Source organism: Cherax quadricarinatus, chromosome 47 (genome assembly GCF_038502225.1).
Source record: "Cherax quadricarinatus isolate ZL_2023a chromosome 47, ASM3850222v1, whole genome shotgun sequence".
In the NCBI taxonomy this organism is placed as follows: domain Eukaryota; kingdom Metazoa; phylum Arthropoda; class Malacostraca; order Decapoda; family Parastacidae; genus Cherax; species Cherax quadricarinatus.
The window spans coordinates 4,135,786-4,156,558 of NC_091338.1; the positions used below are offsets into that span (position 1 = coordinate 4,135,786).

A 20,773-nucleotide genomic window follows, 5' to 3' on the forward strand; every position below is an offset into this window, starting at 1 on the left:
TAATGCAGACAGGTTAACTGACAGTTACTACATGAAAGAACTTGATTTCTAATTCAGCTGTATAAACCAGTACAGTGGACCCCCGCATAACGATCACCTCCGAATGCGACCAATTATGTAAGTGTATTTATGTAAGTGCGTTTGTACGTGTATGTTTGGGGGTCTGAAATGGACTAATCTACTTCACAATATTCCTTATGGGAACAAATTCGGTCAGTACTGGCACCTGAACATACTTCTGGAGTGAAAAAATATCGTTAACCGGGGGTCCGCTGTATTTAGAAGTAGACTAATTGGAAAACCAAGAGAAAAGCAGTACTACAGTAGTGTCAGAGTGTGTGTGGCAAATCAATTAGGATATTACAAGTTTGATTGCACTGTCTGTGAAAAAAAAAAGAGTTTTCATTTTTCTTATTATACTGTTTTAATGAGTAATATATGCAATCTTGTCTCCTAACATTTTTCTAATAAAGTTCATATGTACACTATATATAAGAATGGCTTGTATGACAGTTTCTCCTGTCATGTTAATTTCACTGTATCCATGGTAAACTAGGATGTGCTTATATTCAGATCTCCCTCTTATGCCCACAACAAATAACTTCCCATGCTCTAGCAAATCAAGAACGTACAGTATACATGTATAAGAGTTTTCTCATGGCATGAGAAAAGTAAACCTCAAGCTATGTAATATATAAGACCTAGAACTTCCTTTTTTGGAAACCATTTTGGTTTTACAACAGTTTGACAATTATTTGCCTATTAATTATGCTTGTTCAAATAGAACATCAGTCCTCAGGAATTAGATCCTGGGATTACTGGATTTCTGGTTGAGACTACTGCACAGTATAGCCAATACACTGACACTATAGAATATTTAATCATAATATGTAAATTTAAAAAGATAAACTTTCGTTCTTCTTTTTGGGCCACCCTGCCTTGCTGGATATGGCTGGTTTGTTGAAAAAAAAAAATTATGTATTAGCATTGCTCTGTAAAAAACTGACTTGAATTTATAATAGAAAAAATATTTGAAAAAATGGAAGTATTTTTATGGCTATTAGCCTTTTTCTGATTGATTAAATATATATGGTAACTGAATTTCAGAGCTGAGGCATGGACCATTTCTTAAGTGGCTTGGACCACGGACCAAACCCGTGGTATGCTCCTCGTCCACCTGTAACAAGTCAATGTCACGAGTTTTCTATTGGTAACAGTAAGTTCATTGTCACTACAATTTCTTATTTTGCAATATAGAAGAAAAATGTCATTGAAGGTTATTTTCCCACTTGTCATCCTCACTGGTATGGGAATGAAGACATTATGCTGAAAAGAGTTTTATTGGGAGAGTTTTGCTCAGGGTAGAACTGTAAGTTTTGTCAAATTAACTTGCACAAAATGTCCAAATAAAGCTTGTTCTGTATACTGCACATTATTGTTTTCATTCCCATATTTGCTGGGATTATGCATGTAAACCTATTCTCACTGGTGCTTGTTTTGTAATAAAAATAAGACTAGGATTTAATACAGAAGCAAGAATGCAAACACAAATTGGTATTCATTAAACTACCACCCGTAGGGATTCACTTTCATGTCCTTACGTTAGTCGAGAAGCCATAGCAGCAACTTCAGAGGGGTTTCTGTGCTGTACTGGCTTCTGAAGATCAGACAAAAACATTCCCAGACCTCATCCTTTTTTCTTCTGTGTGTGTCTAATGCATGTGTTTAGTAATTTTGGATAATGTCTGTTGTATAGAGTATAGTTATGCTTTTAGTGTTTTAGGTTGCTGCAAATCCATCTCATGAAGATTACAATGACACTCACTGGCCATCATTTGGAGGGCTCTAGCTCTGTAGCAGGCAAATTCACAAGGCATGAGGTGATTTGGCAATTTATTCATTATTTTTTGCTGAAGAAAATTTTATTCAAAATAACCCTGGAGGGTTGTTAGCCCAGGGTACCTCCAGAAAGCTGAGCACTTTGGCTTATTTCTATTGGAGTCCTTTTTAGGTCCTCCCTTAAGAGGGGCTGCAGGTGTAAGCAGATTTGCTAGTATGTCCTGCCTCGTCAAGTGTTTGACTGGGCCACATTTCATTTGTTAGCTGAACTCAGTACAACTGTGCTACTAGACAAGCTAGGCAGTGACTCACTGCTGAACTGTGCCACCAGGACTTAAACCAAGGGGTGGAGGCTAATTTAGTGGAACTTGCTTAGAGGTTTCAGTTGTAACTTAAATTATTCATCAATGAAAGTCATGCAAACCTACACCAAGAGAGATATCCCATCACCAAATTAGAGTAATTAGATGGAGTTTTGTGACCAAGATAATTTAATAAATGATAAAGAAAGAGTTGAATTTGATAGTATATAAGATTACTATATGGAAACAGTAATGAACTGGAACTCAGTAACAGGAATGACTGGGTAGCTTTGGGAAGAGGTCATTTTGATAAGGACCTGCCTTGGATGGGCCAGTAGGCCTTCTGCAGTGTTCCTCCATTCTTATGTTCTTATGTTTTTGTCTGAGGTTGATGAATATAAGGATCCTATGAATATTCATTAGTTTTTGGTACCTGCTGAAACAATGAAATGCTTTTTGGCAAATTGAATCCTACACTAAAAGTGAAAGTTGAAGCTTTAGTAGAATGACTCACGAAATCGTAATGACACGATTGCAAACAAACCATACCCCGGCCGGGATTGAACCTGCGACGGGCTGGAGTTTTGAGACTCTCTGACCGCGGGTTCAATCCCTGCCGGGGTATGGTTTGCTTTAGTAGAATAAATGTTAAATGATTTTGTTTTGGTTATATGCTCTGTGAGGTAGAAACTGATAAAATGGAAGAAATACTTGCATACACTTGAGGACATGACTTATAATCCATCCCTCTTAAATGCCCTCTAGTGCAGGGCTGCCTTATTGTGCTGGTGAAATTTGAGTGCCTTAGCCTGACTTACGAATTCAGTGTCCACCATTTTTTGTCTTAACTAATGGGAAAATTTCCCTTTTTGTCAAAATTTTCTGTCACTTATTGCCTCTGATGTGAACTGTATTATATGCACTGTATATGGTTTGAAGTGCAGGTAATTAATTGCCTTTTTGCTGCCATCACCACTGAAAGCTGCTGCCACTGATGCTGTACATATTTCATTACAGGCTCATTCCAGTTAATTCCTATTCCTGGCAACAGCACCCATATCAGCAACAACCATATTAGCAGTAACCATACCAGCAACAACCATACTAGCAGCAACCATATAAGCAACAATCAAAGTTCACAGTCTGCTTTCAAATTGCCTCCTGATTCTCCAAAGGTTAAGTCTGAGGTTCCTGATGAGGATGAGAGGAATGAAAGCAAAACTCCTCCTCCTTCAGTAGCCTTAACACCATTGTCCACTAATATGGCTCACCACAGCCATAAAGCCAAAAATAGTAAGTGTATTTAAATTTTTTGACAACATGAATTTGGATTAGTATTCTTGGAGTCTCTGTATCAGATAGACTCACTTATAAGATTACTGCCATTAGGAATATGGAATTAAAAGTTTTTTTTATACTGACCCTCTTTTTCATTTTTTATTTACTTTTAATTCTAAATATTATTGGTTTGTTTTATCATTATATAATAACTATCATATATCAGTCTTTCCTGGACTATTTTCAAGTCATGAGTGGCTTGAGTGGTCCAGGGCAGAATGAAACATCATCTTAAGTTTCCTCTTCAAGTTGTGGGTTAGTTGTGAATTGTTCTATTTATGATATTGTGGCTTGTAGTCTTCCTCTCTGTATTTTTTCTTACTAAGCTGTTTTCCTCATCATTTGCTATACAAGAGGATGACCAAGTGGAACCACTTTCATGAGCATCAGTGACATGCGAACATCCAATCAATACAACTTCCTCAAAACATCCTCTTAATGTGTTTGTAAAACTTTGTTCCTTACTTGAAATGTATTCAGTTAATTCTTATAGATTTAAATTGTTATATGTAGGCTGGAAATGCATAAATCTGTTGAACACAAATTCATTTCTGTTATTTTCACTTGCTTTGGTGTGCTATTGTATAGTCATTTATCTGGCTTGAAATTGCAATTTTTTTTGCCATTCATAAGTTATTATTTTTACTTGTAGAATATGTAGAAATTTATATTTTTCAAGGGAGGTTCATTGATGCTGGTAAGGGGCTCTTGATCCAAGAAATTGTATCTGCCCTCCCCTTCCTTTGATCAAACCTGATTGTCTCCCATTCTCCAGGTGCTCTATAGCCCATATGGGTTTAACACTTTTAATGTCTCCCACACAGATCTATGTTATTGATGTCAGTGTCGCTCATGTACATCTACGTTTTAAGAACAGTGCCCTCTGAGAGATAAATCTTGGCTGAGACATGAGGGAATGCTTCTGTGCAAAGGATGTGCACAGTATAAAAGAATCCTGCCCCTACACAGTGCATGATAATGAAAGCAAACCTCTACCTAGTGTTTGGTTTAAAAAAGTGACTGAGGTATTTTCTAGGGTATTTTTGATGGTTTTATTGGCTGTTTGCTAGAAGGGAAGACATAATAGTGAAATAAAGATGATTTTAACTGGTTTCAGATCAGAAATAGCTGGAAAAAATAAACTGGCCTAAATAGTAATAACTTTTTTTGCGATTTTCCTGAGAATGGGTAGACTCATCCTCCCAGTCTGTTTTATGTTTTTTGCTAGGTTTCCTTTAATTACTGGGATGGCCTAAACCATTATCAGTCATTCTTGGTTATATTTTATTAATTTGAGAAACAGGGTAAAACTTAAATTTGTTTGTCGTGTCTAGTAGTAAATGCATGTAGATTTAAATGGATTGTGAAAACATGCAATTATATTAACTTTTATAGCCTGCACAAACTGTATCACTAGACAAAAAGAGCACTTCATCCCTACTTGGAAGATGTGTTCAATTAATATAACATACCTGCAAGCCCCTTCAAGAAGTTCATCACTAGCAATTTTTTTTTTTAATACATCGGCTGTTTCTCACTGAGGCAGGTTGACCCAAAAAAGAATAAACACTTTTATCATCACTCACTCTGTCACTGTTTTGCCAGAGGTGTGCTGATACTACAGGTCAAAAACTGCAGCATATCCCCACTCCTTCAGAGTGCATGCACTTTACTTCCCACCTTCAGAGTGCAGGCACTGTACTTCCCACCTTGCTCATACTCCAACAGCACATCAAGTCATAAAAACTACTTGCCTCCACACCTGTCTAACATGCTCACACATGCTTGCTGAATGTCTAAGCCCCTTGCACACAAAACTTCCCTTACCCCATCCCTCCAAATTTCACTAGTAATCCCTTCCTTAAATTATTTACAAAGGCAAGAAGCTAATCAGAAAAGGCATTCTCTAGTACAGGTTGGCCATCACTAATCTGGCAATCAGTAATCTGGTTCCATCCATAATCATCATCTTTCAACAAACTGACCATATCCCAGATAATCCAGCACTAATTTCTCTTAGCATAATTTAAAATTTACAGGGTCGCCACACTAACCTGCCACTACTGTTTGGTAACTTGCATTCCCCAGTCTAGGGTCAACAATCAAAATGAATTCTTTGTGAACAAGACCCAAAATTTGGTCATTTCCAAAATCTCTGATATTATCTTAACACCACAATACTTTGAAAATGCAATAAATGACATGCCCATACACTGTGCCCCTGGCTCAGACTCATGGAACTCAGTGCTCATCAAGAACTGCAAGAAGCCCCTGTCACATGCCTTCAACATTCTCTGGAAAGGGAGCATGGACACAGGGGTCATCCCACAGTAAAAACAACAGACATAGCCCCACTCTGTAAAGGTGGCAATAAAGCAATATCTAAGAACTAAAGATCGATAGCATTAACATCCTATATCATAAAAATCTTTGAAAGGGTTCTAAGAAGCAAGATCGCCAACCACCTAGATACCCATCAATTACATAACCCAGGGCTACACAGATTTAGAGCAGGTCGCTCCTGCCTGTCCCAGCTACTGGACCACTATGACAAGCTCCTGGATGCTATAGAGGATAAACAAAATGCAGATGTAGTATACAACCTCTTTTCACTTAGTGACGTACCCATTTACCGACGACTCAGACTTACGACGGGCTCTCTGACCAGTATGCATACCTAAATAATGCATATTAGAGCTGAATTCCTCTATTCTGTTTATTACAATATACAGTAAACTACTGTATAAACATTTAAAAATATACTAAAAATGTTATAAATGATGCATGGGTCACATTAAAGCAGTATCAAAGATGGTTGACATAAACCCACTATCATTATACTAGTATGCTCCTCGTTTAGCGACGAATTCGTTTACTGATGCTGTATTAGGAATGGAACCCCGTTGTTAAGTGAGGGGAGGCTGTACACAGACTTTGCAAAAGCCTTCGACAAGTGTGACCACGATGTAATAGTGCACAAAATGCATGACAAAGGAATAACAGGAAAAGTTGGTAGAAGAATCTATAGCTTCCTGACAAATAGAACACAAAGAGTAATAGTAAACAGAGTAAAGTCCAGGGCAGCTACAGTGAAAAACTCTGCTCCCAAGCCACAGCACTTGCTCCCATCCTATTCCTCATCCTCATATCTGACAGAGATGTAAGCCATAACTCCGTGTCTTCCTTTGTGGATGACACCCGAATTGTCATGACAGTGTCCTCCATCGAAGACACAGCAAGACTCCAAGCGGACATCAACCAAATCTTCAAATGGGCCACTCAAAACAATATGAAGTTCAGGGAAGAGAAATTTCAACTGCTCAGATATGGAAAACTTGAGAAAATTAAAACTGGATCAGGGTATACAACAAATTCTAACGATACAATAGAGCAAAAAAGTAATGTGAAAGACCTGGGAGTGACAGTGTCAGAGGATCTCGCCTTCAAAGATCACAACAATGTAACTACCACATCTACTAGGAAAAATGATACGATGGATAATGAGAACCTTCAAAGCTAGGGATGCCAAGCCCATGATTCTCTTCTCTTTAGGCTGGAATACTGCTGTACACTAACTGCCCCCTTCAAGGCAGGTGAAATTGCCGACCTGGAGAGTGTACAAAGAACTTTCATGGCACACATAAGTATGATAAGCCACCAAAATTACTGGGAATGGTTGAAGTCCCTTGATTTGTATTCCCTGGAACACAGGCAAGAGAGATGCATGATAATATACATTTGGAAAATGCTCGAGGGATTAGTACCAAACTTGCAAATGAAAATCACTCCCCATGAAAGCAAAAGACTCAGCAGGAGGTGCAACATTCCCCCAATCAAAAGCAGGGGTGCCATGAGTACACTGAGAGACAACACAGTGTCAGGGGCCCAAGACTGTTCAACTGCCTCCCAGCATACATAAGGGGGATTACCAATAGACCCCTGGCTGTCTTTAGCAAGGCACTTTGTAGGCACCTAAAGTCGATACCTGACCGGCCGGGCTATAGTTTGTACATCATTTGCGTGTGGCCAGCAGTAACAGCCTGGTTGATCAGACCCTAATCCACCATGAAGCCTGGTCACAGACCGAGCCACAGGGACGTTGACCCCCAAAACTATCTCCAGGGATGAGTCATTCCAACTTCTTTTTCTCCATTTATTGTTATAACCTCACTTTTAGCCTTAGCCATGGTTCCAATGAATAAAAGAAATGCTTCTCATTGTGTAAGTACATACACTGTACATTGTCCATAAAAGATAAGATGGCTTTGAAGCCACTGTAGGTCACCATGAGCTCAGCTCACTCATATAAGCTGTGACTGGTAAATTTGGGCTTACATATGAAAGAATAGGTCTTTGTGGTTTGTGTGCATTATATAAAAAAAATCCTGCGGACATAGTGCATAATGAGAAAAAACGGCAATCGTGGTTTTGGTGTAAAACAGCAAATTTGCGGTGTATTTTTGTATGGTTTTTGTGGTTGTATTCTCGTTTTTTTTTTTTTGGTCTCATTTGATAGAATGGAAAATATATTACAGAAATAGATATGATTTTGATTGGCTTCATGACTGAAAGTAGTACCTTGAAATTGAGCTCAAGGTAGTGGAAATGTTCGATTTTTGCTGATGTTCAAGAGTAAACAAATGACGTCATTGTCCAGTACGTGTCCAACTGGCTGGTCTAATACACGGATACGAATGGGTTGACATTATTTATACAATTATTACAATAATGCAGTAGTCTGCATAACAGTAAATCTTCTATTTTTTTGTGTGAATAAAAATTCAAAATGGAAAGCAAGTGTAATATAAGAGGGGGCCTGGAGACATGACTAATGAACAGAGAAAATGTTTTAGTGCCAGGAATGTCTGCACTGTTTATTCTGGACCCTATTTTGAAATTGGGATCTCTTGAAATTTGTGTGAAATTGGCCAAATTACCAAATTACCACTTGACTGGGTAGTTGATATAGGTAAATGGGTGGTGTCTTGCACTCAATCGACAGAATAGAGGGAATACTAGCAAAATAGCTATGAATTTGGTAGACTGAACAATGGAATGGGCCAAAAATAGGGCATAAAGTGGGTGAAATCGCTGATGCATAAATATTGCTGTTGGGTTAAGTGTATTCTAGCCTAACCACTCTGTAATCCAGCAAAATCACTAATCCAGCTCCATATAGGTCCCGATGATGCCAGATTAGTGATGATCGGCCTGTAACTTATCTAATTCCAAATTTTGTAACTATTTCAGTAAAATTCAAATATACACCTACTCAGATTAAACTTATGGGATATCATCCTTCTTATAAGATGCATCATCAGTAACAGTTTGAAGCCAGTCAGAAGAAGCATTCTTCAGTTCTTGAATAAAAAATGAATATTGCTATTTACTCAATAAAATTGGCTGATTAGGAATTATCCCACTCACTTGTAGCATGAACCTTGTGTAGAGGATCCACACCAGTGGTGAAACCTTGAAGGCGATCAGATAAGTCATTCTCCAGTTATGGCATGGATTCCAGTGATTTAGTTTTTTTTTTTTTGTATTAAAATGAAATTTAATAGGTACTTTGCTTGCATTCAAATGAAATTTAATAGGTACTATCCAGACCCTAAGATGCATCAGCTATTAAATTTTGAAGGAGCTCAGAAGAAGTAAATTAAAAATTATTTAATGTAATTAAATAGAAATACGGATTTCACACCATTTTGCACACAAAATTGTCAAATCAGCACCTATATATATGAATTTTACTTTCTGCTGTTATCAAATTTTTTGGCACCTTTTTGAAAGTACAAAGCTATGCCTCTGAAGATTTTGGAAATTATCTGAGTAATTCCAGGAGGATGGGAATGGGTTCAACAACTATGGTCATAGGGCACATGAACATGACAGTTGTTCCAAGAAATTGGTCCTAATTTATATACACAAATTTTGAAAATTTGAAGCTGATTGGATGAGGCATTCTCAAGTTATGAGCAAAATAAAATAAAAAAGTTGGCAAAAGAAAAAAATTCAGAAACTTTGGAGATACCTAATCAATGAGAGTATACAGATCTCCCTCAACATTCACGAGGGTTAGGGGATCAAGAGCCTCGCGAATGTTGAAAAATCGCGAATGTTTGGTGCCCCAATATATTGTAGGGAAATATAATACAATACTGCTTCCTTAACTTGTTGAACCATGAACAATCGTAAAATACATGAAAACGTAAATTGTACTAAATACATACATTATGCCTTAATAACATGTATGTTATTAAATACCATTGCCTCCACCACTGCGAGTCCCTACTACCCTCCCTCTGACCCCCCACAACTGGCAGCCAGCCCTCCCACCACTGTGTGGTGGGAGGGCTGGCTGCCAGTTGTGGGGGGTCAGCTACCACCAGCTGGCTGTGGTGGTAGCAAATAATGAACAAACACCACTGTGTGGTGTTTGTTCATTATTTGCTATTAAACTACACTCTAAATAATGTCAACCCATTTATGACTGCATATTGGAATGGCTATTCGGACAGGTATTGGAAGGTGACATCATGTGTTTACTCTTGAACACAGCAAAGAATCAAACATTTCTGCTACTGCTAATAATAATAATAATAATAATAATAATAATATAATAATAATAATAATAATAATAATAATAATAATAATAATAATAATAATAATAATAATAATAATAATAATAAATACGATAGAATTGAAGAAGGAAATTGTACAAAAATACGAGGGCTGAAGCAGTGGTGGAGGAAGTGGTTGATGCATCGTCAGTGTTGCTTTGTTTATGCTGGAGTGAGTATTAGTCTCCGTGCTCTTCCAAACATTTCACAATAATTCATTGTATTTGGTGCTTGTAGATTGAGTGTGACTGGAGTGGTTGAGGCAGTGGTAGAGGCAGTGGGTGAGGCAGTGGTAGAGGCAGTGATAGAGGCAGTGGGTGAGGCAGTGGTATTTACTAACATATATGTTATAAATAATAATAGTACATGTTAATATTAATAACATTTATAATAATAATAATAATAATAATAATAATAATAATAATAAATGTTATTCATAATGTACTATTATTATTTATAACATATATGTTAGTAAAAATCACTGCCTCTATCACTGCCTCTACCACTGCCTCACCCACTGCCTCTACCACTGCCTCTACCACTGCCTCTACCACTGCCTCAACCACTGCCTCAACTGCTGCCTCACCCACTGCCTCTACCACTGCCTCTACCACTGCCTCTACCACTGCCTCTACCACTGCCTCTACCACTGCCTCACCCACTGCCTCTACCACTGCCTCTACCACTGCCTCTACCACTGCCTCAACCACTCCAGTCACACTCAATCTACAAGCACCAAATACAGTGAATTATTGTGAAATGTTTGGAAGAGCACGGAAACTAATACTCACTCCAGCATAAACAAAGCCACACTGACGATGCGTCAACCACTTCCTCCACCACTGCTTCAGCCCTCGTATTTTTGTACAATTTCCTTCTTCAATTCTATCGTATTTATTATTATTATTATTATTATTATTATTATTATTAGCAGTAGGAGAAATGTTTGATTCTTTGCTGTGTTCAAGAGTAAACACATGATGTGACCTTCCAATACCTGTCCGAATAGCCATTCTAATATGCAGTCATGGATGGGTTTACATTATTTATACTGTAGTTTAATAACAAATAATGAACAAACAAAACACTCACCACAGTGGTGGGAGGGCTGGCTGCCAGTTGCAGGGGTCGGAGGGAGGGTAGTAAGGACTCGTGGCGGTAAACTTAAATATGATTTGGCGGCTGGGAATTTGGCAGTTGGGAATTAGCGAATGTGTGAAGCCCGCGAAAGTTGAAAACGCGAATGTTGAGGGAGACCTGTACATTATTAGATATATTAGTATTATTATATTATTATATATTATATATTATTATATTATATATTATATATGTATTATTAGGAAAAGGTGTGGAGTTAATAAAAGTATTAGTCAGAGGGCAGAAGAGGGGTTGTTGAGGTGGTTTGGTCATTTAGAGAGAATGGATCAAAGTAGAATGACATGGAAAGCATATAAATCTATAGGGGAAGGAAGGAGGGGTAGGGGTTGTCCTCGAAAGGGTTGGAGAGAGGGGGTAAACGTGGTTTTGTGGGCAAGGGGCTTGGACTTCCAGCAAGCGTGTGTGAGCGTGTTAGATAGGAGTGAATGGAGACGAATGGTACTTGGGACCTGACGATCTGTTGGAGTGTGAGCAGGGTAATATTTAGTGAAGGGATTCAGGTTGGTAGACAGCAACCACCCAGGGAGGTACTACCGTCCTGCCAAGTGAGTGTAAAACGAAGCCTGTGATTGTTTTACATGATGGTAGGATTGCTGATGTCTTTTGTCTGTCTCATAAATATGCAAGATTACAGGCATGTCTTGCTACTTCTACTTACACTTAGGTCACACTACACATACATGTACACATTTATTTATACACACTCATCTGAGTTTTCTTTGATTTTATCTTAATAGTTCTTGGTCTTATTAATTTTCCTTTTATATCCATGGGGAAGTGGAATAAGAATCTTTCCTCCGTAAGCCATGCGTGTTGTAAAAGTCAACTAAAATGCCGGGAACAATGGGCTAGTAACCCCTTTTCCTGTAAAGATTACTAAAAAGAATAAGAAGAAGAAAATTGTCAAAGTGGGAAGTCTGAATGTGCGTGGATGTTGTGCAGATGATAAAAAAGAGATGATTGTGGATGTTATGAATGAGAAGAAACTGGATGTCCTGGCTTTAAGTGAAACAAAGCTGAAGGGGGTGGGAGAGTTTCAGTGGAGAGGAATAAATGGGATTAGGTCAGGGGTTTCAAATAGAGTTAGAGCTAAAGAAGGAGTAGCAATAATGTTGAAGGATAAGCTATGGCAGGAAAAGAGAGACTATAAATGTATTAATTCAAGGATTATGTGGAGTAAAATAAAGATTGGATGTGAAAAGTGGGTTATAATAAGCGTGTATGCACCTGGAGAAGAGAGAAGTGTAGAGGAGAGAGAGAGATTTTGGGAAATGTTGAGTGAATGCGTGGGGAGTTTTGAATCAAGTGTGAGAGTAATGGTGGTTGGGGATTTCAATGCTAAAGTGGGTAAAAATGTTATGGAAGGAGTAGTAGGTAAATTTGGGGTGCCAGGGGTAAATGTAAATGGGGAGCCTTTAATTGAGCTATGTGTAGAAAGAAATTTGGTAATAAGTAATACATATTTTATGAAAAAGAGGATAAATAAATATACAAGGTATGATGTAGCACATAATGAAAGTAGTTTATTAGATTATGTATTGGTGGATAAAAGGTTGATGGGTAGGCTCCAGGATGTACATATTTATAGAGGGGCAACTGATATATCGGATCATTATTTAGTTGTAGCTACAGTTAGAGTAAGAGGTAGATGGGAAAAGAGGAAGGTGGCAACAACAAGTAAGAGGGAGGTGAAAGTGTATAAACTAAGGGAGGAGGAAGTTCGGGTGAGATATAAGCGACTATTGGCAGAAAGGTGGGCTAGTGCAAAGATGAGTAGTGGGGGGGTTGAAGAGGGTTGGAATAGTTTTAAAAATGCAGTATTAGAATGTGGGGCAGAAGTTTGTGGTTATAGGAGGGTGGGGGCAGGAGGAAAGAGGAGTGATTGGTGGAATGATGAAGTAAAGGGTGTGATAAAAGAGAAAAAGGTAGCTTATGAGAGGTTTTTACAAAGCAGAAGTGTTATAAGAAGAGCAGAGTATATGGAGAGTAAAAGAAAGGTAAAGAGAGTGGTGAGAGAGTGCAAAAGGAGAGCAGATGATAGAGTGGGAGAGGCACTGTCAAGAAATTTTAATGAAAATAAGAAAAAATTTTGGAGTGAGTTAAACAAGTTAAGAAAGCCTAGGGAAAATATGGATTTGTCAGTTAAAAACAGAGTAGGGGAGTTAGTAGATGGGGAGATGGAGGTATTGGGTAGATGGCGAGAATATTTTGAGGAACTTTTAAATGTTAAGGAAGAAACAGAGGCAGTAATTTCATGCACTGGTCAGGGAGGTATACCATCTTTTAGGAGTGAAGAAGAGCAGAATGTAAGTGTGGGGGAGGTACGTGAGGCATTACGTAAAATGAAAGGGGGTAAAGCAGCTGGAACTGATGGGATCATGACAGAAATGTTAAAAGCAGGGGGGGATATAGTGTTGGAGTGGTTGGTACTTTTGTTTAATAAATGTATGAAAGAGGGGAAGGTACCTAGGGATTGGCAGAGAGCATGTATAATCCCTTTATATAAAGGGAAAGGGGACAAAAGAGACTGTAAAAATTATAGAGGAATAAGCTTACTGAGTATACCAGGAAAAGTGTACGGTAGGGTTATAATTGAAAGAATTAGAGGTAAGACAGAATGTAGGATTGCGGATGAGCAAGGAGGTTTTAGAGTGGGTAGGGGATGTGTAGATCAGGTGTTTACATTGAAGCATATTTGTGAACAGTATTTAGATAAAGATAGGGAAGTTTTTATTGCATTTATGAATTTAGAAAAGGCATATGATAGAGTGGATAGAGGAGCAATGTGGCAGATGTTGCAAGTATATGGAATAGGTGGTAAGTTATTAAATGCTGTAAAGAGTTTTTATGAGGATAGTGAGGCTCAGGTTAGGGTGTGTAGAAGAGAGGGAGACTACTTCCCGGTAAAAGTAGGTCTTAGACAGGGATGTGTAATGTCACCATGGTTGTTTAATATATTTATAGATGGGGTTGTTAAGGAAGTAAATGCTAGGGTGTTTGGGAGAGGGGTGGGATTAAATTATGGGGAATCAAATTCAAAATGGGAATTGACACAGTTACTTTTTGCTGATGATACTGTGCTTATGGGAGATTCTAAAGAAAAATTGCAAAGGTTAGTGGATGAGTTTGGGAATGTGTGTAAAGGTAGAAAGTTGAAAGTGAACATAGAAAAGAGTAAGGTGATGAGGGTGTCAAATGATTTAGATAAAGAAAAATTGGATATCAAATTGGGGAGGAGGAGTATGGAAGAAGTGAATGTTTTCAGATACTTGGGAGTTGACGTGTCGGCGGATGGATTTATGAAGGATGAGGTTAATCATAGAATTGATGAGGGAAAAAAGGTGAGTGGTGCGTTGAGGTATATGTGGAGTCAAAAAACGTTATCTATGGAGGCAAAGAAGGGAATGTATGAAAGTATAGTAGTACCAACACTCTTATATGGGTGTGAAGCTTGGGTGGTAAATGCAGCAGCGAGGAGACGGTTGGAGGCAGTGGAGATGTCCTGTTTAAGGGCAATGTGTGGTGTAAATATTATGCAGAAAATTCGGAGTGTGGAAATTAGGAGAAGGTGTGGAGTTAATAAAAGTATTAGTCAGAGGGCAGAAGAGGGGTTGTTGAGGTGGTTTGGTCATTTAGAGAGAATGGATCAAAGTAGAATGACATGGAAAGCATATAAATCTATAGGGGAAGGAAGGAGGGGTAGGGGTCGTCCTCGAAAGGGTTGGAGAGAGGGGGTAAAGGAGGTTTTGTGGGTAAGGGGCTTGGACTTCCAGCAAGCGTGCGTGAGCGTGTTAGATAGGAGTGAATGGAGACGAATGGTACTTGGGACCTGACGATCTGTTGGAGTGTGAGCAGGGTAATGTTTAGTGAAGGGATTCAGGGAAACCGGTTATTTTCATATAGTCGGACTTGAGTCCTGGAAATGGGAAGTACAATGCCTGCACTTTAAAGGAGGGGTTTGGGATATTGGCAGTTTGGAGGAATATGTTGTGTATCTTTATATGTGTATGCTTTTAGACTGTTGTATTCTGAGCACCTCTGCAAAAACAGTGATAATGTGCGAGTGTGGTGAAAGTGTTGAATGATGATGAAAGTATTTTCTTTTTGGGGATTTTCTTTCTTTTTTGGGTCACCCTGCCTCGGTGGGAGACGGCCGACTTGTTGAAAAAAAAAAAAAAAAAAAAAAAAATTCAGGAAAACCGGTTATTTTCATATAGTCGGACTTGAGTCCTGGAAATGGGGAGTACAATGCCTGCACTTTAAAGGAGGGGTTTGGGATATTGGCAGTTTGGAGGGATATGTTGTGTATCTTTATATGTGTATGCTTCTAAACTGTTGTATTCTGAGCACCTCTGCAAAAACAGTGATAATGTGTGAGTGTGGTGAAAGTGTTGAATGATGAAAGTATTTTCTTTTTGGGGATTTTCTTTCTTTTTTGGGTCACCCTGCCTCGGTGGGAGACGGCCGACTTGTTGAAAAAAAAAAAATATGTATTATATTATATACACCCACCATCCGACTTACGACCTGCTCGACTTACGACCACACGACTTACGACTGTGTTTTTTATGCCAAATTTCTGGGAAATAAACAACTATTTGTGTTGTACACAGTGTTTATTCTAAACCTTACAGTATAAAATACAGTACTAACAACATAAAAAGTAAAGTAAAACATGAAATACCAAAATAGAATAAAATAAAGTCATTACAAAAATGTTTTGTTGATATTCAGCAGTAAAGTTCGACTTGCGACCATTTTGACTTACGACCGGTTTCTCGGAACCGAACTCGGTCGTAAGTCGGATGGTAGGTGTATTATTATTATTTATTATTTTTTTTATTATCACACTGGCCGATTCCCACCAAGGCAGGGTGGCCTGAAAAAGAAAAACTTTCACCATCATTCACTCCATCACTGTCTTGCCAGAAGGGTGCTTTACAGTTTTTAAACTGCAACATTAACACCCCTCCTTCAGAGTGCAGGCACTGTACTTCCCATCTCCAGGACTCAAGTCCGGCCTGCCGGTTTCCCTGAACCCCTTCATAAATGTTACCCTGCTCACACTCCAACAGCACGTCAGTATTAAAAACCATTTGTCTCCATTCACTCCTATCAAACACGCTCACGCATGCCAGCTGGAAGTCCAAGCCCCTCGCACACAAAACCTCCTTTACCCCCTCTATTATTATTATTATATTAGCATTATTGGAGTGTGAGCAGGGTAATATTTAGTGAAGGGATTCAGGGAAACCGGTTATTTTTATATAGCCGGACTTGAGTCCTGGAAATGGGAAGTACAATGCCTGCACTCTAAAGGAGAGGTTTTGGGATATTAGCAGTTTGGAGGGATATGTTGTGTATCTTTATACATATATGCTTCTAAACTGTTGTATTCTGAGCACCTCTGCAAAAACAGTGATTATGTGTGAGTGAGGTGAAAGTGTTGAATGATGATGAAAGTATTTTCTTTTGGGGGATTTTCTTTCTTTTTGGGTCACCCTGCCTCGGTGGGAGATGGCTGACTTGTTGAAAAAAAAACAATAGTATTATTTATAGATAATAAATAATGTTTGTTTTTCAGGTGAACGGTGGGACACAAAGAAGGTGTGCAACATTTGTGGAAAAGTTCTTTCTCGTGGTGATAAACTGAAGAATCACATTCGAACACATACCAACAATTTCCCTTTCCACTGTGATACATGTGGTCAAGGATTTCTTCGATCAGAAGGCCTTCGTGTGCACAATCGAATTCATACTGGGGAACGTCCTTATGTTTGCATGGTCTGTGGTAAGGCATACACAAGAAAAGATAAACTAACTAGACATGCTATTGTTCATACTGGTGAGCGGCCATTTGTATGTCAGCATTGTGGTAAATCTTTTACACGAAAAGATAAAATGCAGCGGCACGAGATGATACACAAAATTAATAAACCTTTCACCTGTGTTCCATGTAATCTGGAATTTGTACGTCAGGAAACTTTCAATGCTCACATGGAAAAGAAACATCCTGAGCGTCTCCCTTACACTGTGGTGCAGCATGCACGGTCTGCAAGCCCAGGATACCATCCTCAAGGACTTAATCTCTCAGATAATAAGATTAGCACAAAAGTCTCACAAGGCAGCTCTAAAATATCAAGCATTTCCACATCAACAAGTAGTGGTACTACAACTTCAACTACATCTTTCTCAAGTGGTACCTCACTCCTCAGTAGTACCTCACTTGCATCTAGTACTGCTCTAACAAGTGGAGCATCACTTCTAAGTGGAGCTTCACTTTTAGCTGGTACATCACTCCTCAACAGTACTTCTCTTCTTAGTAGTGTCTCACTACCAAGTGGTAATGGGACTAATGCCTTATCATGAACTTTATTGGCTTAAAGAAATGGCTTCCTAAATTAGCGTAATGAATTTTTTTTTTATCTATTACTAACCTCTCATTTAAGTTTTTTCTAAGAACTATCTCTTAATGCACTTCTTATTTTAGAATAACATTTCTGATTCACCTCGTAGAGTTCTGATAAACTAATTTTATCGCTTGGCTTATGTGATTATCTTGTGATTATTCAAGTGACAGAGTTAAGCATAACCGGTTAATTTTATTTAAAAATTTTTTTTTTTAAATACCTAATGTATATATAGTATAGATATTTCATCACAGTACATTATAAGGTTTAAGATTATGGATTGTTCCAGTCACAGAATGCAGTACTAAAAATCTATTATTGTAAAAGTAATTTAAAATATATTCTCAGTGGCTGCTTATAGGTACATCTGTATACCTGCCCATTAAAGCAAATATCTAATTAGCTAATCACATGGCAACACCTCAGTGCCCAAAAGCATTCAGACATGGTCAAGAGGTTCAGTTGTTGTTCAGGCCAAATATCAGAATGGGGAAGAATTGTGATTTAGGTGACTCTGTAGAATGATTGTTGATGCCAGACAGAGTGGTTTGGATATCAGAAACTGATCTGGGATTTTTATGCACAAGTCTCTAGAATTGACAAAGAATGGTGTGAAAAATACAAAACCTCCAAAGAGCAGCAGTTCTGTGGGCAAGAACACCTTGTTAATGTGAGAAATAAGAGGAGACTGGCCAGACTGGTTTAAGGTGACAGGGAGGCAATAATAACTCAAATAACCACATATTACAACAGTGGTATGCTGAAAAGCATCTCTGAACACAACACATCAAACTTGAGAGCGGATGGGCTACATCAGCAGAAAGCCACACTGGGTTCCATTCCTATCAGCTAAGAACAGGAAACTCAAGCTACAATGGGCACTGGTTCACCAAAACTGGAAAGTTGAAGATTGGAAAAATGTCACCTGGTCTGATGAATTGAGATTTCTACTGTGACATGCAGATGGTAGAGTGAGAATTTGGCTTAAACTTTAAGGATGTGGTAGAATGGGAGATTTGCAGCATATACATGTATGTGCAGCTAACAAATGTGCAGCAACTGCGTGATGCTATCACTTCAACATGGACCAGAATTTCTAAAGAATTTTTCCAGCACCTTGTTGAATCTATGCCACAAAGAATTTAAGCTGTTCTAGGGGCAAAGGGGGAAAGCCCTACCCAGTACTAGAAAGATGTACCTAATAAAGCAGCCACTGAATGAATGAGCTACAGTAATTTTTTTTCTAAATATCAGACCCTGATTAGCTTTTATATGTAAAGTAAACCCTCTATTTAACTGACTGGAAATACGGAGTAAAGTCCTCTGAGTCAACTGAGTCATTAACAATGGGCAAAGTATATTGGTTACAGAATTGTCCATTTTTGTTACAGTCACAACAAAATTTCATATCACCACAATCCCCATTACAGGCCACCCGCTACTCTCTATTAGTCCATTAAATGAAATCATATATGCAGTTGATTAATCTCAGTTCTCATGAAGATAGGATAATTACTGAAAAAAAATAAAACTGGAAACAAATACCAATCATTATGACTAAAAAACATAATACTGTAATAATTATTGTGTCAGTCAGTCATTTTTCATTATATATATGTAAATATTTTTCATTATAAATGAATGTTTTTAAGGCATGAGTATTGTGAAAAAAATCTGTCCAAGTAGAGTTTGTTGTATATGGTAGAGATGGAGAAATGTATTTTCCTTTCAAATATGGGACCCCATAGTCTCAGCTGGAATGAATAATGTTATTTGAGTCTTTCAAATGTCATTAGTAAAATGTTGCATGTAAACAGCTTTTATAAGTCACAAAGGTAATGATGTACATGTTGCCTGCAGTCATATTTTTTAAGAGAATCAAACAATTGTTGAAATAAATATTGTATTTTTCTAATGGAGTAAAGAGTTGTGTGAAATAGGATAAAAAATAAATCATAGAATATCAAAAAAAGACACATTCACCACAGAAAAAATTACAAAGATAGAAGCTGCAAACATACTGTGACTTAACTAAATATTAAACATGATGAATTAAATTTTGTAGTCTGCCTAGCTGTTCACACTGGCTTTTGCTATAAGTAGTATACCTTTTAATGTGTCAGACTGAATCTCTGTTCCTTTATAATGGTACGGAAAACTGGAGTTTTATAATTTGTTATTGGAATTACCAGGGTTTTTACTACCAGTATTTTTTTTTTGTGCTGTTCTAAGTTTCCTTTATCCTTCATGATAATGAGCAGATTGTGGACAGTGTTTCACTAAAATGTGTATGTAGTTTTATGAGAAGATGAACTGCTCTGAGGCATGGTAGTGCATGAAATAGATCTGCAATTCGATAATGGTCCAGGGCAGACTGAAATGTTAACTAAAGATTGCAGTATTGTATCTCCTGTTTGTGAGTTGTGAATGGATCCTAAATTTTTTAAGAGTGAAATTTCCAGTGCTATTTAATTTTTATTCACTGGATACCCTGGAAAAAAATAATGGTATAGAATAAACTAATATTTCATAGGATGGCCTGTAATTTTCCTGTGGGGTTGTTGAATTTTCTTATGGAAAATATTGATATTGAATTGCTTTTAAACTTTATCTACATACAAGGAGTTGTCTTGGCATGCATGAAATTGTAAGCATTTATACACATCATCAGTAATGTTTGATGGCCTATACATATAAGAAAGGCTATTTCAAACCTCTTGTCAGTTTAGGCTTTATTTGATTATAGTAATGGTTATTAATGGTAGTGATCTTCTAGGTTGTAACATTTACTCCAAAGATGATATTTATACTTTTAAAGGACATGATTCTTAGGCTCTTTTATGAGAACTCAAAAATTTAAATGCTACTCATATTATCCAGTGATGTGATGTAAAACTCTCAATCCTCACATATAAGCTACATCATTACATCAGCATAATTCGAACTGTCACAGAATGTAAAGAAATTGCTTGTACAAATTCTTCCAGTAATATTCTTTTGGTATCAATATGGTAAAATTATAAGTGAATTTTGGATTAAGTGAAAATGAGGGTTTTTAGTTCAGCATCCATCAGCTCGCTCTCTCCAGAGTCATTTAGAGAAT

General features: G+C 37.8%; 1 protein-coding gene across 4 annotated transcripts in view; it reads left to right on the plus strand.

The window, feature by feature from the left end:
- LOC128696537 (zinc finger protein 350) overlaps positions 1-20,773 on the plus strand; it is a 45,125-nt gene that overhangs the window by 14,308 nt on the left and 10,044 nt on the right. For 3 of the 4 annotated variants that reach the window (XR_011393223.1, XR_011393222.1, XM_053787825.2), the window contains 3 exons: positions 1,108-1,216; positions 3,159-3,434; positions 16,845-17,549. Coding sequence is in view for 2 of the 4 variants with exons in the window: in XM_053787825.2 (XP_053643800.1) it covers positions 1,117-1,216; positions 3,159-3,434; positions 16,845-17,549 (1,081 nt within the window). In the remaining 2 variants the exon portion in view is untranslated. Of the gene's footprint in view, positions 1-1,107; positions 1,217-3,158; positions 3,435-16,844; positions 20,203-20,773 lie in introns of those variants that run through there. The other variant, XM_053787827.1, reaches the window with a different exon arrangement.